The 27,968-nt window shown below is 47.1% G+C and overlaps 2 protein-coding genes across 3 annotated transcripts; both read right to left on the bottom strand.

The window, feature by feature from the left end:
• Positions 1–219: 219 nt before the first annotated feature.
• LOC133342414 (uncharacterized) lies at positions 220–6,047 on the bottom strand. The gene is made up of 2 exons (XM_061551579.1): positions 5,169–6,047; positions 220–2,862 (listed from the first exon to the last, which is right to left on the bottom strand). Exons 1-2 carry the CDS (start codon positions 5,861–5,863, stop codon positions 2,733–2,735), a joined length of 825 nt encoding a protein of 274 aa, XP_061407563.1. The 5' UTR covers positions 5,864–6,047; the 3' UTR covers positions 220–2,732.
• Positions 5,992–27,710, bottom strand: ARHGEF33 (Rho guanine nucleotide exchange factor 33). 2 transcript variants are annotated; one of them, XM_061551581.1, is made up of 8 exons: positions 27,595–27,710; positions 25,684–25,999; positions 23,051–23,112; positions 19,461–19,513; positions 10,767–10,931; positions 9,838–9,971; positions 7,352–7,544; positions 5,992–6,110 (listed from the first exon to the last, which is right to left on the bottom strand). In XM_061551581.1, exons 4-8 carry the CDS (start codon positions 19,509–19,511, stop codon positions 6,066–6,068), a joined length of 588 nt encoding a protein of 195 aa, XP_061407565.1. In that variant the 5' UTR covers positions 19,512–19,513; positions 23,051–23,112; positions 25,684–25,999; positions 27,595–27,710; the 3' UTR covers positions 5,992–6,065. The 2 variants fall into 2 exon arrangements, with proteins under 2 accessions (XP_061407565.1, XP_061407564.1); XM_061551580.1 differs by lacking the exons at positions 25,684–25,999; positions 27,595–27,710 and having other exon boundaries at positions 23,051–23,421.
• Between the last annotated feature and the right edge of the window lie 258 nt (positions 27,711–27,968).

The raw sequence follows: 27,968 nt of genomic DNA on the forward strand, positions 1-27,968 counted from the left end.
GTCCGTCAATAATGCTGCCGTCAAAGGGAAAAATATATAATAGGCAACGTTGCTGGCGCCAAGAAGGGCCATTGCCTGAAACGTCGTGTTTTGCACATTCAGTGTGAGAGCAGTGTTGATGAATGTGTTGAGGTTTATCACTTACATGAAGTACACGTTGACTATGGCACACAGTTTTAAATCTAACACAACAGAGCAAACAAATTGGAAGGCCCGCCATCAAACAATCTTTATTTCCCTTTCGACAAAACATACAAAACACGGCGCACCTTTAAAAAATTATCCAAATAAATTTTGCAAGCCCTTGATTAAAAACAGCTTAAAATAACCGAGACTGCATCGAGTATCTTTTTAACAAAAAAGGTAAAGTGACATTGCATTTTCTAATGTCATGAACAAGCATGTTAAGTTGTGATATACATTCTGGTGAAATCTGGTTTGACAGTAATGGTCACTGTATTTATGCACCCAGAAGGGCATACCAAACGCTGGTGTTTGGACAGTGTTGAGTATGAAAATAACGATTACATCAGTGCTCACGTGTAGTGTGGTAACCGCTACACAGAGTAACATGATGCAGATTCCCATGTGGGTGTTTTTGTACTGATAGAGTTATGTTACATATATGAGTATGGTATTTCATCAGAGGGCAAGTTAATAAAAATCCATTCTTGTTAATTACCTATGCTGCAATGTCTCGGCTCGTCGTTTCAATCAAACCACGCTCGTCAGCGTGGTAAAACGCAGTCATATAACCACCACGACCCGCAAGGCATGGCGAGATCGTCATCCAGCAGTAGACTTGACAAAATGGCTATACTTGTATTGAACATATATGCAGACCGCAATATACAAAACTTCCTCCACTGACATACGAGTCACAGTCTGGCCAAGGCAGAATCACGTTTCAAGTTCAATTGTTGCGCCACTTTGTTTACAGGTAGCCCTAATAAGGTGCCTATCACTTGACCCCGTTAAGGTTTCATTTATACATATGTATATATATAAATTACCAAAATACAAGGTACGAAAGTTTCAGTAAGGTGCACAAAATGTATTATTTAAAAAATATATGAACCTGAACCACAATGATTCATTATTGATTGTTGGGCCAGATAGCCACGCGTGAGTAAAATGCCAATGTCTGTCGTGCACCCTCCTCCACCTGGCACAGGTAAACAAATGAAGTTGTCACGTGGACAAACATGCCAGCACACTCGGGGTGTGTTGGAGGGCATCCTCACACATTTAACAAATTACGCCACTTAACCCAAAACTCGAATATGAATCATATTGGCGGTAAAAGCCCTGCGTAATGAAAAAAGCCGATATTTTTTTCTCTCCATTAGAATTGATTTTACAAGCAACATTGCCAGGAACAATCAATGGCTATCTTGCTGCAGCAAAAGGGAACTGCGTATTTTCCTAAAACCCATTGCTGGGTTTCAGTTCACTTTTTGTTTCAATAAGTTCCTGTTTATTCACGTGAAAATCGTTTGGAAACGCAATCGGGGAGATAATATATACACTTCCTTAAAAGTATCCCACCTTCAAGCTGCATACAATTTTTTTTTATGGCGTACTGTATCATATATGTTTAGCTTTTATTGAATAAATGCACTGAGCACAGAGCGACGAGGTTTTAAATCCATGATGGAGTAGCCTTCAAAGTTAAATAATTCCGAACAATTTATATTATTTTATTCAAATTAGTAATTGCTCCTACCCTTTCATGGAAACCCAGTGTATGATTGCGTGGGTAGGAATCCAGGAGTTTAACGCGTAATCTTTCGTGACCAATATAATCCATAATACAGGGGGGTTTTGGTGTTAGATCGCGTAAAAAGCAGCTGTATTATATAAATACAGCCGTGTTATTTATTTATTACAAACACCACGACCTGGGCTCAAAGCCAGAAAATCTCAATCAAGATTGGGCAGCGTGTTTAGTCCGTGTGAGTCCTCTCGCCCGCCCGCTGTTCACAAGTTGAAACATTCTACAATCGGTCGCTATATTCACGGCACACTTGGCTGGGAAGCAATCACTTCCTTCCCCCTTTCTCTCCCTACGGGATGCACCGCTCATCACGGCTGCTGCCCCCCCCCCCCCATCTTACGGCAGTCACCTCATTCATAGGGGAACGGCGCACACAGCTGTTGGCTTTCTGGTTCAAACGAGAGGGGCAGAGTGCGTCCTGGTTGAGCGTGATTTTCAGCCTGGATAGTGCCTGGATGTGCGGCCACCATGCATACGGCTGTTGTAGGGATGCTTGTGGGTCTGTGTTGTCAGCAGCAAAAACATAATGATTGTACGGTAATGTCATTGTCTGAACAGAAAATTGAGTGGCTAACAAATCTAACATTACGTCTTTAATCCGCTGTTATTAATCCATATGAAAGAAGATCACCTTCACATCACGACTGTGAGATGAATCCACAGACACGTGTCACCCGAGACTTGAAAACGCGAGGCGGTGTGCGTAGACTCCCACGACCGAAGCCACGAGCCGATGGTGGAATAATTTATACGTGCAGTACCCTACGCAAGATATACTTTACAGTACCCGTATGTACATTTATACACAGTGAGTGGTGGCATTTGTGATTGCAGTGTGCACTGTTTTGAAAATCTTCATTCCGTTGAGTCAAAACACACGCAGATTTCCGCCTTGGATCTTCACTGAGCGAAAGACAAAAATGTTCGCGGAGCGATTCTGTTGCGTCAGTGTTTGTCACACAGCGCTGCATGGCTCCCCGCAGTCGAGAAAGTCCTCAATGCGCAGGTTTCCAATCCCCAGGGCTCGGCTTGGCGTGTTGCTCCGTGGTCGGCTGACAGGCGGATCCGCAAAGCGCACGGTCGAGCTTTGAACACAAACGTTCAACATCATCAACATCATCAACATCATCAACAACATCATCATCACCATCGCTATGGGTGGGACTGCTATACTCACACCATCGCTGATGAAAGGGCCTCGACTAAAGTAAGTTACTTGAAGCGCATCTAGAGGCTAATTTGCCTACTCATGCACGTCTTGGAAGAGGCAGGAGTAGCAACACCTTACCCCACCATATGCAAGACATGCCAATCCATGGTGCTATACTCATCTATACTCCTGAGTGGAAAGAGGCAGTGGCACGCCAAGAGAACAAATGGAAAAGGTGACCTGTGGATTGCAGTGTGCAAACCATTGCACCACGGCAACAGCCACTGTTATGAGTGTGACATACATTTTTCTGTGGTCAACTGATTATAATTTTGTATTACTTTCTCTCAATTTGATTCCGATCGTGCTATGGGCATCATGTAATGAGACAAGGTAACCGTTCCGATATGGCCCATGAAAGGTGATATCGCAGAACTAATTATGGCATCGTTACAAGTAACCTTTTATCTAAACACTAAAGGGTTTACTTCCCCACACAGCCTGACAAAACATGTTTCGTCACATGGCATTCAAAGCAATGTTTTTCAATTCTCAGGCCCAGAATTTGACCAATTAAGTACTAAACTAATTTGATGATGATGGGGATTTTTGTGTAGTTATTGATTATTGGGCTGGTGCCTTCAACTCACTAACACAGAGAGCATCGTCTAAGCACAGGTGGCTATAACTTGAATTTGAGCTCGGGTTTACAGCTATGCTGGCTCAGTTCTCTGCCTGGCTGATAATTAAATTGAAGTGCCAGCGAATGTTTGTACGAATGTTGAACTTCTTTTGCGCCGTACATAGCTAACCGTGCTAATCGGAATGACAGTGGGCACACACATATTCTGTGAGTATTCACTAACAGGAGCAGCAGAACAAGAATGTGTTATGAGGGGAGGAACAGGCATGCCTGACTAGCACGGCTGACTACGCACGGTGGGTGGATTAGGTGCCTGGTGTGATCCTGCAGATCACGTGACTCTGCAGTCATCAGGCTGGTTCCATGCCACAAAACATCAAGAATATGCCAGCTACAACGCCACTCCTTATTCTACATTCTGTCTGTGTAGGATGTATATTATTAATAAATACATCTAAACTATTTTCCTCTAAATTTGCATATGACCCAAGCGACTGGAAATGCACAAGATAATTACTATCTGGATAACATCTTCTGTCATATTGACTGGAGACACGCACATCTGGAATGTGTCCAGTCTTGTCAGATCATAGAAGCTAAGCAGATTCGAGCCTGTTTCGTGCTTGGATGGGTGTTATAGGATGTGGGGCTATGTGGTGGCAAGCATAGGACAGTACAGACAAATCCATACTTGTACTGTATTTATATGCTCCCACGCTTATGCTCCCTGCACCAATCTCCACTGACCAGCATGGTGAAGTATGGTCAAACATCTCTCACAATATGCACAACATGGAGAGGCCACCATCCAGCAGCAAAATGACCTCCCAATTTACGTCGGGGAGAAATGTGTTTGTGCTCAACGATGGCCTTACACACACTCTGGCGCTGAACTGACAAACACTATAAAGTAAACTTTTAAATATTTTACCAGGTAAGACCCACTGAGCTCTACAGCTATTTTCTTCAAAAGCGACCTGGCCACAAATGATAGCTCAATGAAGTGGCTCATTATGTGGAAATGTATAGCAGCCAAATACTCTAAAACGCATGTTTCTAAATGTGGAGGGAAAGCCGGAGGACCTCAAGAACATGCAAACTCCAAATATACAGGCGTCAGGGTAGGGATCGAACCGACAACCTCATGTCCACCAGGCGAGGGAGTGAACAATCTCTCCACCGTGACGCCCTCGTCAGCAGAGCCTATGGGGTGGCCCGCTGGCTCAGAGGTCATAGCATTGAGCTGGCACCACTGAGATTCTGGGCAGCCGCAAGTAACTAAACTGGATTCTCAAGTGCAGTGAGTCACCATTGATTGCCAACAAAAAAAGCATCTCGTACAATTATTTTGCTTCGAGCGTAATTTGGTCGTGGGAATTCAAATATTAGCTTGGCTGATCTGCGATGAACGTTTGTCTCGGTGGCAGGGCGTGTGTTGTGAAGTACTGCCCTCTACTCTCTGGACCTGAGGTCACTCGAAGGGATCTCCGTGACACCCGCACTCCTAAACGTGGGATGGGTATTTCATCTCATGACGCTGACAGCACAATCGGGAGAAAATTCGGGGGTGTTTTTTGTGTGTTAACCATCAGCCTCACCTCTTCTTGTTGAAGAGCTTCCGCAGGGAGTCCCTCAGCCCAAAGCGGCCGTCGTCATTCCTCGCCGGCCGCTGTTGTGACTTTCCACCCCGCGTGGGAGTGGCCGCGCGCGCCGTCCCGTCGCTGCCGTCCGCAGCACACCCCCGGCCGTCCGGCGCACGCTGCCCCACGGGATCCGGGTCCACATCGGCCACGCACACCGCGAGGTTCTCCGTAGTCCGGCTGCGAGCCAGGGAGCGCGCGAAGCGAGACTGCGCGTAGCCGTGGTCGCTCTCCAAACGCGCGAGGATGTCTTCCTCCGACACGCCGAACCTCGACAGCCGCCCGGCCAAACCTCCGTTCCTCGGCGGTGGCCTCCGCCTGGACGTGACCTCCGCGGGGGGGAAGCGGAGGCGGCGGGCGCTCTCGCCGTCCGTCCCGTCCCCATCGCCTAGCACGCCGTACTTGGCGCGCGGCGGAGAGACCGCGGCCCGAGCCGGCTGAGCCGAGGTTCGCTTCGAGACTCGAAGGTTGACGAGGCGTCGTCGGACTGGAAGTCTAGAATTGAAGCGTCCCGCATGGAGTCGTCGTCGTCGTCGTCCGCCTCGTCTTCTGGTCGCTTTCGCGTCCGAGTTGGCCTTGAGGCCGGGACGGCCCGCCGACGGGTGGCCGTTGCTGGCGCCCGTGCCGCCGTCGCTGCGGTCGCCGGGCAGCATCCTCGTGGGGGTTCCTCGCGCCGACTCGGCCGCCTCGCCAGCAGAAGAGGCCGGCTCTCCGCGGGGTTGCCGCAGCCGTTTGCGCTTGCGGAGTTCTGCTCGCGAGCCGGCTGAGTCCTCTCTTTGGAGCGGCCGACTGCCGTGTGCCTGTGGCGCGTCCTCGTCTTCTCTGCGGTGCCGAGCTTTGCAGGTCTCACCTCCTTCATACGGCAAAGCAACCGGGTGTTGCTTGAAATTCTTGGTAGATCTGTCCATAGCAACAAAGAATATTTATTGCGTTAAAGTGGCACAAATGTCCCCCAACCAACCATCGCAACTCCAAGCCCTCCTGTGTGTGAGCCATTCCCCCCCCCCACACCCTCTCCTCCTCTTTACCTACTCTCACGTTTTATTTTAAGAAAAGAACGGCCACCTCTATAACATACCAACGATGGTATGTTATAGAGGTTGCTGCTGTGCAATTTATTAAAAGTACATACACCACAATATTATTATAGGTTGGAATAGACGAAAAGGTTATTGGCTAAGAAGACCTCTTTCCACCGTCTAGCGCAGGGGTCGGCAACCAAAATAACAAAAAGAGCCATTTCTTTCCAATTCGGTACAAAATTCAGTATTTCAAGAGCCACAATGCATCTGAGTACATACTGTACATATCGTCAAGAAGCAGCCTGTAAAGAGCCGCATGCGGCTCCGGAGCCGTAGGTTGCCGACCCCTGGTCTAGCGGAAAACTAGCACTCTGTGCAGTGCCTCCTGCCGGAGATGCATGGCATTAAGTGGCATTTACATTTCCCCAAGAGAAAGTGAAAGTACGCGGTCAAATACAGTGCACTGCTCCTGCACACGTTGTACAATGTAAATATATTATCAGCCATGTGGCACATGAAGTATGCCAAACCGGAGACAAGATACATTTATTATTTATTTGTGATACATCTGCTGATGATTACATAGATTGGTGCAGGAAAGATGTGGCACTACTTGAGCCGATTGGCACAAGACAGAGGGCAGTGGACACCTACGAACTATCTGCCCTTGGATCGTGATGATGATGAAGATATATCTGGCAGTGGTGTTAACAATGCGTAGATTAACATTAGTGCATGGAATAGGTATGAAAGAATGGATGTTGTATGTAATTGGTTCACGTGACCTTTCCATCCACCACGTCGCTGCATTAACCACAATATAAAACGTGTAACTTCTGTCATTGAATCACAACCTTGAATCACAATAGGCCTTTGAAGTGCAAGAGGGACAAACCATCGGTGTTTGCTAAATACCTGTTCTGCTTTTAAAATGTCCTTACCTAGTAAAATAAAAAATAGTTTAATGATGATTATGGGGGGCGGGAAATGAGGCATACCACATTGGCTACGGCGTGCCGAAAATAATCCCCAGGGTTGTGCCCGTTCCGGACCGTTCCGACTGAACCGAGGCACGGAGGAGCGCAGGGGCGTGGGGGAAGGGGGGAAGGTGGAGTTCACCTGCACGCCTGGCTGGCAGGAGGAGGAGGAGAGCGAGCCGGGCTCCTCGGAGTGGACGCCGCTGTCGGCCGTCACCTCGCTGCTCCCGCTCGGCAGGGCGTCCGTGCTGCTGCAGCTGGAGCGCGGGGACAGCTCGGGCGCAGCCGCGGCTGCCGATGCGGCGGCGGCAGCCACCGCCCCGGCAAACAGAGCCCTGAGCGGGGGGGGGGGGGGGGGGGGGGCCAAGAGGACAAGCGGTGAGGCCGCTGCCGGCTGGGATGGCTCGCCATGAGCGGGTGGCGAGGCCTGGGGCCCCACTGGTGAAACAAAACAAAACTGTAGCAAGACTCGCATGCACATTATAAACATTGTAAACCGCATACGCCCCCCACTCCCTCCAATATATTTACCCACCAGGCTGCCACTGGCTGAGGCCCAACCAGATGTGGGCCCAAGGAAGAAAGCTTCAAACTGGCTTCTTTGATATTTCAGCTTCTCTTTTTCAAATATTATTTTCACATCTAAAACTCTCTAAAAACAGTGTTCTTCGTTGCAAGGCCCATGGACCACTGCCGGCCCCTGCTGACCTTTACGGTGATCCCTGAAGTGTGACCCCGAACAAGACACAAATGTGAAAACAGCCCATCGTGCTGCCAAACCCAATGGTTTCAAGTGTGTGGCGGCCCTCACACTGATGTCTAATCGGCGAAAGTTGCCCCCCTCTGAAAATGATTGAAAGGCGCTGCTCTAAATGAACTGTCTAGAACTACCTTGAGCAGAGGTCCTTCTGCTAGCAGTGGTGTGAGCAAAACAATTTCAGAGCTGCACCTTTACCTTCTTTGTTATTCCAACTGGGATGGGAGTGGTGGGGCAGTGGATCAAACACTGCGCTAAGAACCAAACGGTGTGAATTTGATTCCCACCCATAGGCGACAATTAGTGCCAAATAATATTAGAGCTGGTTCTGGGCCAGTTCAGATATCACCAACTTACACTGACCAATGTGGTGAACTCTGGTCAAACAACCTCCATGAGTGACAAGATGTGGAGAGCACTGGCATGACATTATTAGTCTATTTTCAAATTATGCTGCTGGCGTGCTGTTATGAGAAGAAGAAATTTACATTTTTGTGAACTCTTGCAGCTACCGGTGCACCATCCTGTGTCGAATACGCTCAGAAGATGACATCGAAGTAATTCTGATGTCACTTCATCGGGCCTCTTTTACCCATACTCGTGGCACACTTTTAGCATCCGGCAAAGAGTACACACCCCGTTTCAACCAACACTGGCGTAACTGAATAAAGTAAAACAACTAATTAATACTATGACTTTTTTTGCACAGGTTGAGTGAGGCCATGTGTGGCTGAAACGTGGACTCAAATGCAGGACCAGCCCCTTGCTCTGACACAGTTTCTCGAGCAGTGAAGAGGATTTAATGATGAAGTGCTCACTGCTCTGTGCTTGGACAAGCTGCGTTTTATTGAGGTTGCCGAAGTCTAATCCTGACAACTACTGTTTGCATCTGGACCTGATTATCCACGCGTGAATGTGCATCAAAAGCTAAGCAGAAACAGTGGCCCCTCCCCTCTGTGATTCGCCCATAGTTGTGAAGTTTGAATCGACTTCTCCTGTAGCCCTGTAGACAGCAGACTCCCCACAAGCAGACCACTGTGTAGGTTTTCACGATGTGTGTGTGTGCCTTTTGAGTCTGCACCGCATGTTGTACGGCACAATGTCCGACGTTTTGCTCTATGCCCGGGAGCGAAACGTCAGACATCACGCTCGATGGTACAACCCAAAAAACACATTCAGAGACTCCGCAAACGTCATACGGTCACTTAATAATAAGGGCAGGAAGGTTTCTCTCTCAGTCTGTGGTAGCAGACCATCTCATGCAGATTTTTCGGAATTTGCCAAATGTAGTGTCGGTGACGTTTCGTCAAGTCATGAAAGTGGTGAGTTAAGCTGCCAAAATCAGAGAGTGAAAATGAATTATCAGCGAGTGGCAACTCTCAACAAGAACAACACAATTCCTGCAGTTCCAGTGCCTTTTACAGTTGCATCGCGTATTCCAAAAGTGAGCACAAATTCCAAAACGCGGGTCAGAGGGGTAATCCCAGGCCTAAAACTATTTTCATTTTATTTTACCAGGTAAGGCCCCCACTGAACTATATAGCTCTCTTTTAGAAGCGATCTGGCCACAAATGAATGTCCAATGAAGTGGCCTATCATGTGGACATTTATAGCAGCCAAATACTCTAAACGCATATTTCTAAATGTGGAGGGAAAAAGCAGAGGACCCTGGAGAAAAATCCATGCGACCACAGGGAGAGAGACACGCAAACTCCAAATATACAGCATGCGTCAGGGCCGGTATCGAACCCACGACCTGGGGTATGTACCATCTTTCCACCGAGATGTCTGCAAAACCGAGCCGGCTCACTTTCGAGGGTATCATGTGGGGAAACGAGGAGCGAGCTCTAATTTTCTACCCCGCTGGTCACCTGCGCGTGACGGGCGTCTGCCGCTGCGCTGGAGCACACGAGCGTTCGCTCGCGAGCGCCTCCACCTGCTGCTCCAGGCTCGCCTGCCGCTCCGACACCTTCCGCAGCTGCACCGCCACGTCCGCCAGCTCATCCTAGACAACAACGGGGTGAGAGTCAGAAACAAACGGACTCGGTGAACGGATGCGTTGGCCAGCAGTACCGCCGAATACAGGAGAAGAGAAAAAAACATGGCCACAAACTGGATGTAAAACCCCATCAGCGGGACGAGAATCTGAGAGCACACCCTGGCAGTGAAATTTCTGAAGAATTTGGTAGAAGGAAAGGAAGCGATGGTGAGGTGTGGCTTGACCAAACGAAGCCTCACTCAATGTCAAGATTCTATTTTTCAGGAGAGTCCTGCATGCATTGGGATGCTTGGCCAACACCATTATTTAGTGGCATTATCAGAATGAATTGGAGGACACCGGAAAAATATGGAAATTTTAATTAGAGGTTAACACAGATCAAATCCAGGAACCATTGCTGTGGCTTCCATCTCCTTGCTACCTCACAGCCCAAGTCTACACCAACCGATGCTCTGAGGCAGTCTCCAATCCAAGTAATAATCATGCCCATCTCCGGTGATCTTGAAGACATATGATAAGCTTAGTGCATTAAGAGTGAATCGGTTGATTTTCTTATTTTTATTATTTCCCTTCTATGTGACTTTACCAAAAGAACCAAGAATATGAATCCCTGCAGTCACGAAAGCTTTAAATAGAAATTTCTTATTCGCCTTTTGTAAAGGGCAACAAATCTGCGCCGTGTTTACAGGGCAGCTGGAACGCCACGCAGTGCACGGGCGGTCGCGCTGGCTGGCTGGCTGGTTGCCCGGGTGGCTGGCTGCCCCTGGCGCTGTGCTAATGCGGGCGGCAACGGGGAGGCACCTTGAGCCCCATCAGCAGCTCCTTGAGCTGCTGCGTCTGCTGGGCGCACTCGGCGCGGTCGCGCTCAATCCTCTCCTCCAGGTACGAGTCCCCATACTGGATCCGAGCCAACTCCTGCACGGCGCCCGTGAAGCCCTCCTTCAGCTCCGACACCAGCGTGTGCAGCTGCAACCCAGCCCAGCGGAGAGGAAAAGAGGTAAAGAAGCGAGAATTGGTTTTGTTTTCTGTGTTTTTGTTTTGTTTCCACAATTGTCTTCCATCTGCCTCCCATCCGCCTCACGTGACGATATTAAGCGTCCATTTGGAGCGCACATCGAGCGATGCCATCACTCCGTGTGGCAGAGAATGGATCACGGTGGGAGATTTGGTGGGGTGCAATGGATTCAGCATTGCAGTTGCCCATCTCCCCCCCCCCCTCAGTCGAAGCTAATGTTACAACCAGTGGTGACCGAATGCTGTAGAGCTGGAACAACTCGTAGAGTTCTAATGCACCTGCTAAACAAATAAGTAAACGCCATCGTGGAAGACTCCGTAGAAAGACTTTCTGAAATGCCTACGAGTGACATTTATAAGAAGCACACGAAGGGCTGCACTTTCCTGTGTGCCCTGCTAGAAATAAATGTCACGTGACAGTCAAACCAACATATTTTAGTTCCCAAAGCTGAGATTCAACAAATTAAAGGAAAACAAAATAGAATGTAATGGGATTTCATTGGTGACCAGGCTGAGGACATAAAGCCATGAAACCCAGTTGAGTCAAGCGTGGATTGAACCCAGATTCACCACCAGGCTCTCAGGGGGTGCCAGCTCAGCACTCTGATTCCTGAGCCACCCATCCACCTGGGAAGCCCGGATTTAAATAAACACTTCAAGCTTTGCAGGGATTTGGACACAGTCCACATGTGGTCTGCCTGAAGTCATAATGAGCCTTTGGGTGTCTTGCCTCTGGTTGGGCAAACTCTGCAGTACAAACATAGAGAAATTAACTTACTTAACTATAATCTTTAATATAGTTACTTAACTATATCTCTTTTTTTAACCAACCTGAACTATTTGCTGTTTTTCAGAGATGACCTGGCCACACATGATAGCTAATCGAAATGGCTGATATCATCATTTCATGTGGGAATTTATATCAGCTGCCGAATAATCTAAATGCATGTTTTTTTTTTATGTGGAGTGCAAAACACCCAGAGAAAAATCCACTGCGACCACGGGGAGAGAGACCATGTGACCTCCAAATACACAGCACGCAGCAGGGTCGGGATCGAACCCACGACCTCCAGCATAGCAGGTGAGGGATATAACAGCTCGTCGTATACTAATTTACTTGTCACTCTATTTTAATAATAGTTTTAATAATTTCAGCCCAATTACTTTGCCTTCATTTCCTCAAAGTGCAGAAAACCCAGCGGGCGATTGTAATCAGTGGCAGTGCTAACCCATTGCGGGGCCCCAAGCATAAATAATGTATGAGTCCCACCCCCTCCCCCTTTCAATTCACAGGAGAAATTATCAAAAAAACTGTGGATGTAGTGGTATAAGATAAGAGAGTTGCAGACCAGATGAGAGAGCTTAATTGGCGTTTAATGTTAATGAACTTCATCATTAGACCTCCTTGGCCAGTACCAAAATATAATAATAGGGTTTTCCCCCTTTTTTCTTGTAACAAAACTGAAACCTTTTAACAAGGATTCATGTCTGCATTAACCACAATACTTGCAGTCAAAATGCAAACAAGTGTGTTTTCTGTTTGCATTTTGACTGCAAACAAGTGTGTTTTTTGTTTGCATTTTGACTGCAAGTATTGTGTTTAATGCAGTGACATGAATCCTTGTTAAAAGGTTTCAGTTTTGTTGCCAGAAAAAAGGGGGAAAACCCTATTATGTTAATGGACTTGTGTTTTAGTTCATTTCAGTTCAGTTGTGTTAATGAGGATTTGAAGCGGGGTTGATATTTGGCGCACCCCAGATTCATGAGTTTTTCGTGACTCTGAGCCCCCCCCCCCCCCCCCCGTGAGCTGCTTGGGGGCTTAAAATGTTTGCTTCATTTGCTTGGGCCTCACGCCGCCCATTCAGTTTAAACACAGCAGTACACCCGGTGGGACCCCCCTGTATGGTTTGGGGCAGCGGGCCTGTTCCCTATCTTTCTATCCCCTGCTTTTCACAACCGGTTTGGCTTATGTTGGTGGTGTATACGTGCGTCAGAATGTGATCTATCGGTCCCGCACACTGCCTCGATAAAAAAAACACACTAAAAAAATTAAAGGAACACACCTTTCCGGAGGTTTTATGAAGAGATCAAACGTTTTAAATGTTTGCATGGAAGTTTCCACGTAATTAGCACTTGTCTTACACACGAATAACATAAAGTCGTCTCCTTTTTGTAATAGTGAATAAAACATTTTTTTCTCCAAAATAACATCTAAGCAACAGGTTACCATGTGTGTTGGCACGATAATCAAAATACGTTAAAACCCATTGCTACACAGCCAAAGTTGAAAGTATTTTTTATTATTATCGGTGTCATCTTAACCACATGTGGAATAAAACCGAGGCAACACGTGTGATATTCCAGCGACTAAAACGTTTCAAACAAAAAAAAACACCATCCCAAGAAGGCGGCATTTACTTTAAATGAAATGGTCCGAGAAGGAAAATAATTCAATTTCAAAGGAGAAGTCTGACTCAGGTTTGTTCTATTGCTCTCTCCACTGCCATCGGCTGTGTTGCTAATGCGTTGGTGGTCGCCGTTTTATTAATAAAAAAATTCCGGGTCGTACCGAGTGTGGCGTCTGCCACAATGTCCGACGTTTTGCTTCCACGTACCCGGGGCTTCTTCAGGAACTAAGCCCAACGTGGGGCAAAACGTGGGACATGACGGCGATCATTAAACGGCAGCGCTGTGCGTCTGCACTGTAAACGATTGGAACGGCAAAATATTTATTGATTTATAAAATGCATATTGAAAAAAAAACTTCGAAACTACATTTCAATAAATACGGTGGAGCTTATAATGTTATGTTACATCTCTTTTGTCGTGTCACTGTTGGCTGATGGCCTCTCCTCCCCATGCTGTGTTAGTCATTGGGGTTGTTTGACCATACTTCACCACGCTGGTCAATGAGAGTAGGTAAGTGGGGGTGGAGGACCAGGATCAGTTTAGATATCACTCACCAGTGTGTTAGTTGTGGCCAGTATGCGTTCATAACCCATGATGCAAAATCATTGCACCCAGCTATGTAATCACCGACTTCACATCCCTATGAATATCAGTTCACACATTCACTTGGAGATGCTGTAGAGCATCATGGGTAGAAGTAGATCACACACAGCGTGTACACACACACACAGTGTGTACACACATCACACACAGTGTGTACACACACACCACACACAGCGTGTACACACATCCCACACAGCGTGTACACACATCACACACAGCATGTACACACATCACATACATCACACACAGCGTGTACACACATCACACACATCACACAGCGTGTACACACATCACACACACAACACACAGCGTGTACACACATCACACACACAGCGTGTACACACATCACACACACAGCGTGTACACACATCACACTCACAGCGTGTACACGCATCATGCAAGCCACGTGACCATTACTGGCTATGCCCCCCCCTTCACACACCAAGGTTGTCTCTGCCTCGCCCCCCACTGCGAGATTGATCACACTTGCACACGTGGCGGCTTACCGCCACACGTGTGTGTGTTGGGGAGCAGCGCTGGTGTCCAGGTGATTTGCTCTACCGGCGGCATCGTCGCCTACGCAGGACAGCACAGTCCTCACATGCTGACCCCCCCCCCCCACCCCCAGCGTGGCTTCCTTCTTCATAGGAGGCGACGTGATGGTGCAGAAGCCGCGGGGCAAACATCCTCCTGGATTCACACCCCGCGCCGCGTCGGTGTTGTGGCACATTCTCACAGAGCACCCTTCTAAGTCCACAGTAAACCTGCCAATGTTGGGCCAGACGTCGAACACGTGCATGGAACCGCTGCACCGACGATGGGCCCCACGGTTGCATGTTCCATTCGCCTAAATGTAATTGGAAATTATTTAGCACGAATCGTAAATACGTTGCCAATTCTAATGCACACACAAATCCATTTGAACTTGTGAGCACGTTAGCACCACTGCTAACGCAGGAGGAACAGCAGCGTCACCCAATGACTTGCTAAACAAAATGCATGGCATGGATAGACACTCCAGTAGCTGTATATGCACGATTTACTTCTGCACAGGCCAACAAGTGGTTGTTTATAATGCCAACAACACGCGAATCACGAAGCTTTGGGCTCACCATGACTTTGGGGACGGCGTGCAATAAGGCTGAGCGTCTACAGTCTACACCAGGGGTCGGCAACCAAAATAACAAGAAGAGCCATTTCTTTCCAATTCGGTACAAAATTCAGTATTTCAAGAGCCGCAATGCATCTGAGTACATACTGTACATACGAACATATCGTCAAGAAGCAGCACGTAAAGAGCCGCATGCGGCTCCGGAGCCGTAGGTTGCCGACCCCTGGTCTACACCACCAATTTGTTGAGCTCCTTGGAAGACACAAACTGTGGCATCAACAGCATAGACCGAACGGACGGGGGTGGGGGGCGATTTAAATAGCAGCCACCAAACAAAAACACACTTTTGTCTTCTGCGCAAGACAATTCACGTTTATTTCTCGAGACTCGCGTCTCCCAAGTGGTTACGGCGGAACAAGGCAGGGCCCCTTTCTCCTTTCCTCCTCTCTGAAGAGCACCCCTCATCCCCCGGTCTCCCCTTGTGAACAGGAGATGTTCTATTATTAAAACGACTGTCTCTCTCTCTTCCCGTCTCTCTCGAGACGAGCCACGCAAGGCAACCACCGTAGTATCGGGGTCATCGGCAGAAGCGTGATGTGGAACCCATGAGTTTCGACGCGAGTTATAAAGCTACGGAACGATTCGCGTACCGTACGCGTATCGTGTCGCATGTTCAGGACCCATCCAGAAACAATGTTGCTGCTCTGTGTTTCTAACCAACTAAAACTCGATATTAGAAACAGCACCGTTCACACAAGACCTCAGAGTGCTTTACATTCAATAACCCAACGCGGAACAATCCCTTAGCTAAAAGAACGTGTTTTATATAAAAGTCACGCAATCTATACAGACAGGTGGCATACGAGCGGAAACAAATCTCTTACAAGACAGGATCTAAAAGACTTGATCAGCTGATAGTCCAAAATGTGCTGCAGAAGAGTATTGTTCCACAGACAAGGAGGTTGCTGAAGATTCGATCGCCAATCGATCGCGGGTTTGTGAGCTCCCTTTCTTCCCCTCGTGCATATCCAGCATACTCCTGAAGAGCTTTGCAACCAGCTTAACCGACTCTGATGGCCGACCCCTAAAGCTGTCCGTATCGTACGCTCGGTATGTTATGGCATTGTTTCGTGAAAACAAAAACATGCATCGAATCACGCACGTGAGATTCGGCCATTTAAGATTCATGTTAATTTCATGAAATAGACATAATATTGTTACGTTTAGGCAAATGGAGTGTGCAACGTTGTAAAAAAAAAGTTCAGGATAAATAATGAAAACGTGACAGTAAAAATGAAACGAAAAAATGTGATCCTTAAATTAAATGGCAACATAGAATCAGTGCAATTCAGTAGGCTAATAATTAGCATGGCTATTCTGTGGCTATTTCAGCTTGCACGCAAGAGCCAAACACATTTCTGCATCACGAGACCAAGGATGACAACGACTTTGGGACACCTTCATCCAGTAGTGGATCGACCACGGCTGCTGATGGCACTGATTATGATGGTGTCACTTCGAGGGCCCATCAGCTTGACTAATGGGAATAATTATTTTAAACCTGTCAGCGTTTCTCGCGAGATAACATGTTTCTATTGATGTGTCCACGTGACGTGGGTTTTTCCTCGTCATATAGAGATTGTGAATTGTTGCCACGAGGCAGTATGGTACAATCGCTGAGCTTCTGGCCAAGCAAGCGGCTTAAAGAAGCGACGTGGCGGTAACCCAACACGTGCCTTCCTTTTCTCTTCAGAGTCACAATCACAATCTTGATTCGGGCTGGAGGAATCCGATGAGCCGTGAAGCTCTTTTTCACACATTTCCAGTAAGGCGCCACGTTTGGCGACTGCACGACACACGCACACGACTCCCTCCCCAAAGCCTTTACCCCCCCACCGCACTGTAGGACCTGCTCAGACACGTCCACTCCCGACGCCGCGACTCGCTCTCAACGGAACGGGCCCGCGCGGGGCCGTTCCGTGACACCCGCAGAGAATTCGCTGCCGACGCGTGACCCAGGGCACGGCCGCTGGTCAATCCGCTGCCGGGATGAAGAAGGCCCCCTACCCATGCCCGTTGCGGGTTTGTGGGGGATGTTTGACCACGATTTCACCATTGCCGGCCAGTATGGGTTGGTGACGGTGGCAAATAAAGAAGTGGGAGCATAGAAGTAGAGTACAAACACTGATCCAGCTGAAACTGCCCTCTGCCGCCCACAACATAAACCCACAGCCTAAAACCTCTGTTAGGCATTGTGGAACATATTCGAGCACTCTACAGGCTCAAGCCTGCTTGGCTTCCGAGATCTCACGAGATCAGCCTCATTGCGGGTGATTTTGTCGTTTGCAATTCCCAGGTAAAGGTAAAAGGGTGAAGGCGCAGCCCTACAAGTGCTTGCTCACGCCACTGCTCGAACTTCTAACAGGGCCAGATGTGTTGGAAGGGATACCCAGGTAGAAGAGGTCACTTCATCCAATATTGTGCAGTAACCTTGTTTGGTAACTGAAACCTTTGCCATCAAAACTTATCGATTAACTTTGTACGATGCCTGTAGCTGCATTTCATTCGGGCAGTGACGGAGTCTCTTATATAAGGTTTTGTTTTTTCCCCTTCCTCTGAATACTAGGCACAGGTGGTGCCAATATGAGTGAAGAGTTGCAGCAGAGTCACGTGTGAAGTGTCTTCACTGTCGAGGCATGTGGGGTAACGTCTATACACATGTAAATAGAATGAATAAAACAGAACGATAATTGACAGCCTTTCGTCAAACCACTTGGGGGTGAAGGTCCCTCCGTGCCACACTTCACCACGCTCGTCAGCGCAGGCTGGTGAAGGCGGTGCGCTCAGGACCGATTCGGGCATCACTCTCCACTCACGCTAACCACAGCCACGACTCGAACTTCGGTAGAATTGGGTGCGTAGACCAACATGTGCTCGACCCCTCTTGTGCCTTTTGCATTGGGAGCTCTGATTCTATGTGAGCAGCAGATCAAACGACTGTACTTTAACCGACGTAGACCCACTGCTTTCATGGGCTCTCACCTGACCTAAGTAAGAACAACTGATTGAGGAAATGCCCTCTTTGAAACGTTGTGTACATACCAGTGGCAGTCTAAATGTTTGCAGAGTGGGAGGTTAAATATGTCTCTGAGCATACTCGTTTAAATCAAACGGTTAACTTACTATTTATTCTGTTATTTGAAGAGCTCTGTCTGAACAGAGATTTGGTGAATAGAGTATGCCCAAAATAATGAAGAAACATTTGTTGAAATCTACCGCTGGATGAAGGCGCTCATCCACCCTCCCAGGAGGCCATGCAATGTTATTGTACAATACCTTTATTCTTTCATGTAGAGAGACAAATATGTTCAAGGAGCTGGACTGTCTGCTTATTTATCTCGTCACGCTCAGCTTAATGTTATTTTCACATGTTCATCTTTACCAACACTGGGCCTTGCCCCACCTCATCTCCCCTCTCTCATCTCCTGCCATGTCCCCCCAAGTCCTCTTCGTCCCAACACGGATCTCCCCTCTCTCTGCACCTTCTACTCCCTGTGCCAATTTCGTTTCTGGCCCTTCTCCCCCTCCTTGCACCCCTCCACTGGAATCAACTTCCCCTGTACATTGAGCAGCACTGCCCATAGACTCAGCACTGCCCACAGACTCAGCACTGTCCATAGACTCAGCACTGTCCATAGACTCAGCACTGCCTATAGGCTCAACACTGCACATAGAGCCAACACTGCCCATAGACTCAACACTGTCCATAGACTCAGCACTGCCTATAGGCTCAACACTGCACATAGAGCCAACACTGCCCATAGACTCAGCACTACCCATAGACTCAACCCCATAGACTCAGCACTGCCCATAGACTCAGCACTGTCCACAGACTCAGCACTGTCCACAGACTCAGCACTGTCCATAGACTCAGCACTGCCCATAGACTCAGCACTGCCCATAGACTCAGCACTGCCCATAGACTCAGCACTGCCCATAGACTCAGCACTGTCCACAGACTCAGCACTGCCCATAGACTCAGCACTGTCCATAGACTCAGCACTGCCCACAGACTCAGCACTGCCCATACACTCAACACATTAAGCAGTCACCATCCTTAACCTCCTTCCGTTCCCTTCCTAAAGCACCACTCTACTGCCCATTCTCTTCCTCTTCTCTCGCCCCTCCACCCCTTCCCGTCCCTCCCATACCCGTGTGTGACCCCTAAGTTTTTCCTCTATCGAGGACACTCATTCCTCAGCCTTTGCACCCCCTTGCCATGTAAGTTATTCTGTTGTTACCGTTTTCTAAACTACGTTAAGCGCCTTGAGCGAAGGTGTTAAGTAGAGGAAGGTTACCTGTGTTATGTGGGCAGCCAAGTCATCTTCTTGAGTAACCTCTGTAGCCATTTCTGTAAGAAACAAGCCGGTTTGCATTTTTTTATTATTAAAATAAATTATTATTAGGCTGACATTGTTCCTCAAACACTTTCAATTAAATTTGATTTCACTATGACCTTCCTTAAGAAATGAAAGTCAGCAACTTTATTAAATCTATTTAAAAGGGGGGGGGGGTACAGGTTGTACAATTTAAAGGCTTGGAAAGAAAACCTAAGAAACCATAAATAAATACAGTGCTTTGTCAGACAGCACCATAACGCCATAGTTCAATAAGACACGAGGGGAATTCATACATCTGTTGACAAGAAAGGCACTATCGGCAGATATATGGCAATCTGAGGGTCCCAATGTTGACACATTTCTGCAATTTTGGCATTTCTTCTCAGAAAATTGGCAGAAAATGGACCTTACATTCACAAATAAATTGGGCCCTCAAAATCACTCATGCTACATTCACATATTAGAGAGCACCGACGTTTAACAAAGAAACAAACATGCGGACAGGCCAAACCATATGGTTTACTCGTATTCTTGTGCAGGGAAATTGAGTTTTAAAGTCCATACGTCGTACAGCCGTTTCAATAGGGCACAACATGTGTTGTGTCTATTTGTTTGTGTTTCTTCCTTGTGATGGGACTTTGTAGGATGAACGTTGAGATTTTAAAGGGGACGGGGTGACCAATAAGGTATGAATTGGTCTGTAATAAAGTAGGCACCGATAAGTGGTTGACAGATATGAACATGTACTGTAACACTCAGCTGTAGATCTGCAGTTACTGCAGATGATTGGAAAGTGCAAACTGCTGAACTGCCTTTGACATTGCCAGTACTGCACTTGTGCTGAAAAAACGAAGCTTTAAAAATAACTCAAAACGGACGGCTACAAATCCCCGCAGTTTTCAATTCGTGGTCTATCTCAGCGATGCAATCTTACGCCCGGAGACCATTCGGCACATGCAGGCACACAATTAGTATGCGTGCACATGGGTAGCCCCGTCCGGCCAACCGTTACGCGAAATCCCCCCCCTCCCCACACAACACGGCTTTTGTGGGGTCGTAAGATTATCTATGTGCCCGTGCGCTTTAGCCTTCACGCATCGTTTCGGCAAAACAAAGCACGCGCCGCGTGCGTCCTCCCAGACATCGCCGGTGCACGCGGCAGACACGAGAGAGAAAGCGTCGCGAATAGACACGCGCTGGTTGCTGCCACTGTACACGCGGACATTGGCTCAGGTTTCAGTCGGGTATCACGCTGCCTATGCCATCCTAACTAGCCTCCTGTGGCTGTATTCCTACTATAACAATATCACATCGCAATGAATTAGTACACCGTGAAATATATTTGTTTCATCACGATGTACATACAGCCCTGTGTCAATGAAGGCCTCCCCATGCTGTATCTCTCGTTGGGGTTATTTGACCATATTCATCTGCACTGGTCAGGGCAAGTTGGTGAAAGGGTGGGGGGGCTATGACCAGTTCAGATGTCACTCGCCAGTGACACGAGCCATGGCCAGGAATATAAGACCAATACATACAGTTGCCCATTCACTGAATGTCTTTAAGGCCTACTTTATAAGAGATGTCTCATGTCAGAGGGCTCTTCATTGGGATATGAACCAAGGCCGTAGCCATGGAGTCAAAATTGGGGGGGACCAAATTTTCCAGGGGGTCTCGGGTCCCCCCCCCAGAAAAAAAAATCTAAATTTGAAAACGAATTTCCTGCCATTTCCTGCCTAAAATATTTAAAAATTCACGAACACATGGGATGGGCTTTTTATTTATTTTTATTTATTTTTTACAATAATTCTTTTTTACCTTTTCTTGTTTCATTGTAGGTAATGGCAGAGATTATGGATTAATAAAGTACAACCATAACCACAATCATATAAACAGAAATCTATTATATATTGGGGGGGACATTTTGAGCATATTTGAATATTGGGGGGGGGGGGGAAGTGTCCCCCCCCCCCCCAATATGTATTATAATTACGGCCTTGATATGAACAAAGGTTTTCATTTGTAACCAATTTAAAACATCACACAAGGTCAACCCAAGTTCACATTGAAAGTACCTATTTACAGTAATGCCTTGAAGGCACGCAATTCAGCAGAATAATTAACCTTCTCATTAAGGTTACACGCAGGTGTTTGTTATTTATTAACGCGGGTGGGTGCACAGCCTGGAAGCCACACTCACAAGGAACGGCAAGGGTGAGATTCAAACGTTGAATTAGAAACCAGAGTGACTGGGAGCAATGAGACACTGGATTCAACACTAGCGCAAGGCAAGCTGACTTAAACAAGCTCGACACACACTCTCTGCTGCTTTCGGTGAAGTCACGTAGATAGACAAAATAATAAAAAGAACGCGACGTTTCGGTCGCAACACAAGCGTCCGTCGTCAGGTGAGAAATCGTGATCTGCTGTTGTGGCTTTATATAGGCACAAGAGAGGGGAAGGGGGAGGGTTTGTGGCGTGCAGGGACGGTGAGGCTGTAGAAATCAGCATATCCATGAGCTTGAGTCGTGAACTCCTGCAGCCACGACTCTACAAACCCCCCTTCCCCCCACAACAGCAGATCATGCTTTCTCACCTGATGACGGACACTTGTGTTGCGAGCGAAACGTCGTGTTCCTTTATTATTTTTTCTACCTACGGGATTTTACCGAAAGAAGCAGAGAGTATGGATTCCTGCAGTCACGAAAGCTTCAAATCAAGCTCGGCATGCCAAGTGATTGACATTTACAGCCCGATGTCAATTAATCATCTGTCGGTTATGGATGTTTGTTTGACCATATTTCAACATGCTGGTCACAGGGAGACTTGCAGTGAAGTGTGGGCTGGTACCCAGGAATAGTTCGCTATTGCTGAGAATCAAACAACTCTGGTCACGGGGTTCGCAGTGCTGAGGGTTTATCAATTGCAGCATCGCTCACCCTACCGAATGATTAAGCGAGTGCATGTTTAGGAGTCACAACAAATTGTACCGCAGTTAAAACACACATTGCACCTGCGATTATCTCAGAACTAATTGAGTTGTTTTCCTTAATCGTATTTGTGTTTGAGCAGCTGAACAAGGAGCTTCTATTTAAGGAATGAAGGGTGATATGTTGTAAAACATGCCCACGTGACTGACATCTGTTGCTTCATACATTCATAATCCAGTTTTTTCATGTAATCAAATAAAAACAATTTAATTACATTGTCGGATTCGTATCACTGCCCACGCGCATATACAGCCTCATTGTCGGATAGATGCATCATCGTTTCACTGTCACTGCCTTCATTAAACTTAAGCCACGACAGACGGATGAAGAGACAGCCCAGCGCGTGACAGATGTACAGACCGCGCAGAGCAGCCCTTCAAAAGGAGGCTACAATGTTCATGACCCTTACAGATATCGAAGGAGAGACGAGCTGTATTTATAATCCCATTGAGGCCACCACGAGTGTAGTACTACTGTATTCTTCACGGGAGACCGACGAGGCAACAGCGTTAAGCAAACATTGTGTGGACGTAGCAGTGAGCAAGGTGCCACACTTACCGCGTCTTGGGGCTGCAGCCACTTGTCGACCACGCTGCCTTGCGTCCAAATCAAGAGGCGATCTGTCACACAGTAATAGTTATTGTTGAACACATTTAACAGTGGCCCGCGTTCTAAAACAAAAAATAATAAAGTCTTCACTCACAACACAACGGTTCGCGTGTTTTGTTGTCGCAAAATAGAAGGGCAACGCGGTTAAGGATGGCGTTGATGTAACGGCGCTAGCCGGCAAAGCCTTTTGTTTCGAGATGCCATTGTGTTGGCCTCCACGCTCGCAGTGATGTCAAGCCGCATGCAAGCTGCCTGCCTCCAGCCTCTCTCTCTCTCTCGCCTGCTGATATCGATTCTTTCTGTCGCTACAAACCTCTCCCCAGCTCACCCTTCACGATCCCTCCCACTCTCTCGCCCTCTCTCTCTCTCCCTCCCTGAAGCCCTCCACGGGTAACCCGAGTCTCAGCAGTGCCCACGACATTTGGACCTGGGGGGGGATGGGGACAGCGCCGGCGAGGATAAAGAAATGAGGGGAGGGGAGGGAGCGAACATGAATTCAGTTGAATGGCGCAGCGAGTCGTAGCCACCATGCTTCGGTGATGCATAAGTTTGAGCCAATTTGGGACTCGCCTCTGATGTTTGTTGTTGCGGTGATTGCAGGTGCTTGTGGATTTACCAATTATACAAATGCAGGACTGAGTGAATGAGCAGCGCACATTCTCGTCAATGTTACAGAATGAGTAGAACCTGATATTTGGCACAATTATAGTTACGTTTACGGTTATAATTACGAATAAAATATGCGAAAAATTACAATTTTGCCCCTAAAATTACAGCATGGAGATTATCGCTTATCGGACAGGGTCAGTCTAAAGTTCTCCTTAGCTGTAAGTCTCGTGCTAAACACTTACATGAACCACGACGACATAAACCAAAGAATTCCCATTCCACTCGGTGTTGACATGCAAACTTATAGAACAGAGGCAAAGCCCATAGCTAACATGTCATCGCATTGTGATTAATTACTGTAGACTACAATGTTTTGCAAACTTTCAGATAAGTCGCAATGTATTTAATGGCACGTTATTTTTTATTTTGTTCCACTGACAATGCTAACATGGGTGCCACGTGTCGAGTCAGAGAGTGGGGCCATCACCACTGGAATATTTGCCCTTTAAAGAGCCGGATTTCAGCCACAAACATGACAAGTTGCCGGTTTAAATACCGGAGATTCATTTGCCGACGGCTGCTCAATTTAGGACCAATACAGGACTCCCCTGGACCCCCGTCCCCCACATGTGACATGGAACGCTCCAACTCCCGAGATCTGCGCAAATGTTGAGGGGTTTAACTTGGAATGTGCCAATCTGTAAAGGGATTGTTGGGGGATACGCTGTTGGCAGTGATGCACCATGCAGTGTTAACAAAAACAACTTTTGTTATTAAAACTTCCTTGAAAGTAAAATGTCAGTTACACTTCAAGCAATAGGCCCTTGGAATACTAAACCAAACTCACATATCTTTGTGATATGGAGAGGGGTCATTGCCCGAAACATCGCCTAGTTTTTTTTTCAGGCCACAGTATTATTGACGAATGTGTTTATTTTGTGTTTATCTATAAAGGGAAAACCTGCTAGTGGCGAGTGATATCTGAACTGATCCTGGGTTTACCAACCCATACTGATAAAAATGGTGAAGTATGGTCAAACAACACACATCGAGGCCATCATTCAGCAATTGATTGAGAATGGGCTGTCATTAGTATCCTTACGAGAGTGACAGCTTTGGTTTATACAATTAACATTTCTGTAAAAAATTGCATATTACTCATTTAGTTATTTTCAAACAGAACTCATTCAGTCAACTACTGGAACCAGCCACCGTTGTTAAACGCTGTTCAAAAAAAATATCACAATTCGATGAATCGTTGTAATTGAGCCACCCACAATGTTGCTAACATTGCGGTGAATGGCAGCGCCTCTAGTAGCTGCAGGGGTGACGTGAACTGATGACATGAATTGAAGACCATCGATTCTAACGTGAATTGATGGATGTCAAGTGAGATTTACCATCGATGTATATCGATTAATCGACGCATCATTCCCGCCCAACTATGAACACTACCGAAGTCAGATGTTTTTTTTTACATGCGATAGACCGGTTTATGAATTAAGAAAATACATCTATTAGAATCGTTTTCGTCAAAGTAAACAACAATACAGCATTCTGAGAAATAGGTCAATATTTGGTTCCTCACTTTTACATAATCGATTCGGTCTAAGCGGTTGCATTTAGCTGCTTCATTTTCCTTTCGATGTAAAAGAAAGCGATGGATGCCCGTCACTGGATCATACACGTTTCATTGTTAAGGCCACAGAGTTACCCACGAAGGCATCGAACCTTTGTGTAATCTGTGCTGGTACACCACTGTGAACGCAGCAGACGCAGCATCACCCCCCCCCCCCCCATATTGTCATTCAAGTCCAGAAGGAGTTTGGATATTCCCCACGTAAACCTGTAACGTTGGGCTAGCGTCGCTCGGCATGTGGTTGGAACACGTTGCACCGACGTTGGCTCAACGTTGCACGTTTACTGGGGCCGCGAGCCAGCCCAGTGTGAGGTTTAAACCCCTCCCCGATCACCTTTCCAGCACGGCGTCTTGGCAGCACGTGGCTGGCGTCTTGGCAGCACGTGGCTGGCGTCTCCACGGGCTTGCCGTCACCACAGCAACAGGAATCCACCGCGTGGCTTTGAGTCACCACGAGTCCCTCTGCTGTGCACGTGCCATGGGCACTCCAGCAGCGGGAGGCGGTCACCTCGTGTGCACGCGAGACTTGGGCAGGGCTGAGATATCGGCACTCTCAATGTAAGATATCGGCACTCTCAATGTAAGATATCGGCACTCTCAATGTATTGCTGCAGAGGGGCACCGCATCTCAGCTGGGCCCGAAGAGCGACCTGGAAGAAGACAACATGGAAGAAGACACAATGCAGGGGTATTGGGTTAGATCGCATTAATAAATGTGTCGTTAAACCCGCCACCACCGACACAGCCAACTAGTAAGGGTTGTAACGTCCACAGAAGATGCAAATTCGTCACTGGTACAGCACTAACCGGTGTGTTGGAGAGCCAAGCCACAACACTTACAATCTGAGTATGACGTTTCGCCAGTAATTACAACTAGCTTCATCAGGCGACAGCCAGATTTGTGTAGAAATCCTCCTGTTTCGTTCCTTAAATAGAGGGGCAGGTGTGGTGACACCATTTGTGAGCAACTTCTTGCGTGAAGTGGGGGGGGGGGAATTAATGAATGCATATAAATGACTATTGCTAATATAAATGACTATCCATCACCGGTTAGATTATTTACTTTATATGGTAATCAACGCACATTATGGAAGAAGACCTAATGAAGAAAGTAATGCGGAAAATCGACCTATTTGGACTCCGATGTAGGATGGATAACAAAGACAATTAACAGTGTGCTGTTTGGAAAAATAGAACCGGAAAGAAGGAATGATGAGCTGACAGAGAGTGGCTTGACGAGGACATCACAAGACGTCGGTGCCAGAAAGATGTGGCCACTGCTTGAGCATATTGGCACAAGACGGAGAGGAAAGTGGAAACAACAAATGACGACATGTGCAGTGGACACCTATGGGCTCTCCGCCCATGGATCGTGATGATATAGCTCGTCAGACTTCATTTCTAGATATCTGATAATCTGTATAAATGTATGGTTGTTAGATATAAATATACGGTCGTCGTTCAAGCAAATTGCATCTCACAATCGCGCAGGAAACAGAGACGTACTGGAAGGCAGCAGCCGCCAAGCAGCGAGTTGGTGCTGCTCTGTAGTCCTCTACATATTAAGATGTTAAGAAACAATTCGGGAGTGTGTATACGTATGTATGTTGAACTTCTTTCGCACCGTACGTAGCCGACCGTGCTAATCAGAGGTTTACAGGAATAATTCCCTATATTTACACAGCAAAGTCTGAAAATCAAGATTCATTTTCAGGAGTGTCTTGCATAGGGATGGTTGGACATGTCCAACAATGAGTGTATGGGAGGAAAATTGAATACTCCGAAAATCTACATGCATACGAGTGGGTATACAAATCGAACCTCTGCAAATCTACACCTGGAATTTTCTAACAGTCTCCCAACCAAGTACTCACCAGGCCTAACACTGCTTAGCATCCGGTCTTTGATGAGATGGGGTCAAAATCAGGGTGATTTGGTCAGACGAAAAGTATTAGGGAGTACATTTTAATTATCAAACATTAAGACACGTTATAAAGCCTCATACCAGCGAAGCTTTAGTTATTTCCAGCCTGCCAAGTCACCTGCTCTGTTTCACAATTAAAAACAGAATAGCTCTGCAATAAAACATTGTTGTTGGCTACTTTGGCAAGTCTACCGCAGCTCAGCTCTCAGCTCACAGTGTGAACAATTGGCAAGAAAAATATTAAAACAAAAACAAAATCCCACTGCGAGAAAACATATATGGAAGTCGATAGAGGTGGCAAAATGTTTGTAAAGTTCTTACCGACTTTGTGTAGAAGCAGTCTCGGGCGAGACTGTGTGCAGTCTGATAAGGCGAGACTTTAACCGTAACCAAGGGGCTTTGGGACCAACGCTAACAGAACACGCGTCATTTGCCGACGCCTGCACAGCACACAATGCTCCCACCCACCCCACCCCCCATGTTATAGTCAACACTAGCTGTTAGCAAGTGGAGTTAGCGAGCACCTATTAAGGCTGCATAGCACACACGGGACAACCTCTGTCTCACTAGCGCTGATGTTTACACATTGCAGCGGGTACAAATTTTAGGGCTGAGTTGACCCAGGGGAGGTCCACGACCGGTTCTGATATGACTCGCCCACTGATGCTGCTCATGGGCCGTCCATAAATGACGTC

This window comes from Lethenteron reissneri, chromosome 14, assembly GCF_015708825.2.
Source record: "Lethenteron reissneri isolate LAM-NWPU_2019-01 chromosome 14, ASM1570882v1, whole genome shotgun sequence".
Classification (NCBI taxonomy): domain Eukaryota; kingdom Metazoa; phylum Chordata; class Hyperoartia; order Petromyzontiformes; family Petromyzontidae; genus Lethenteron; species Lethenteron reissneri.

Coding starts and splice junctions, on each gene's coding strand:
- LOC133342414 (XM_061551579.1), bottom strand. CDS start 5,863: ATGCTGCCCGGCGACCGCAGCGACGGCGGCACGGGCGCCAGCAACGGC. Junction 2,863..5,168: donor AAGCTCTTCAACAAGAAGAG/GTGAGGCTGATG, acceptor TTGTGTTCAAAG/CTCGACCGTGCGCTTTGCGG.
- ARHGEF33 (XM_061551581.1), bottom strand. CDS start 19,511: ATGGCTACAGAGGTTACTCAAGAAGATGACTTGGCTGCCCACATAACA. Junction 10,932..19,460: donor TGGCTGCCCACATAACACAG/GTAACCTTCCTC, acceptor GCTGGGTTGCAG/CTGCACACGCTGGTGTCGGA. Junction 9,972..10,766: donor AGCTGCTGATGGGGCTCAAG/GTGCCTCCCCGT, acceptor GTTGTTGTCTAG/GATGAGCTGGCGGACGTGGC.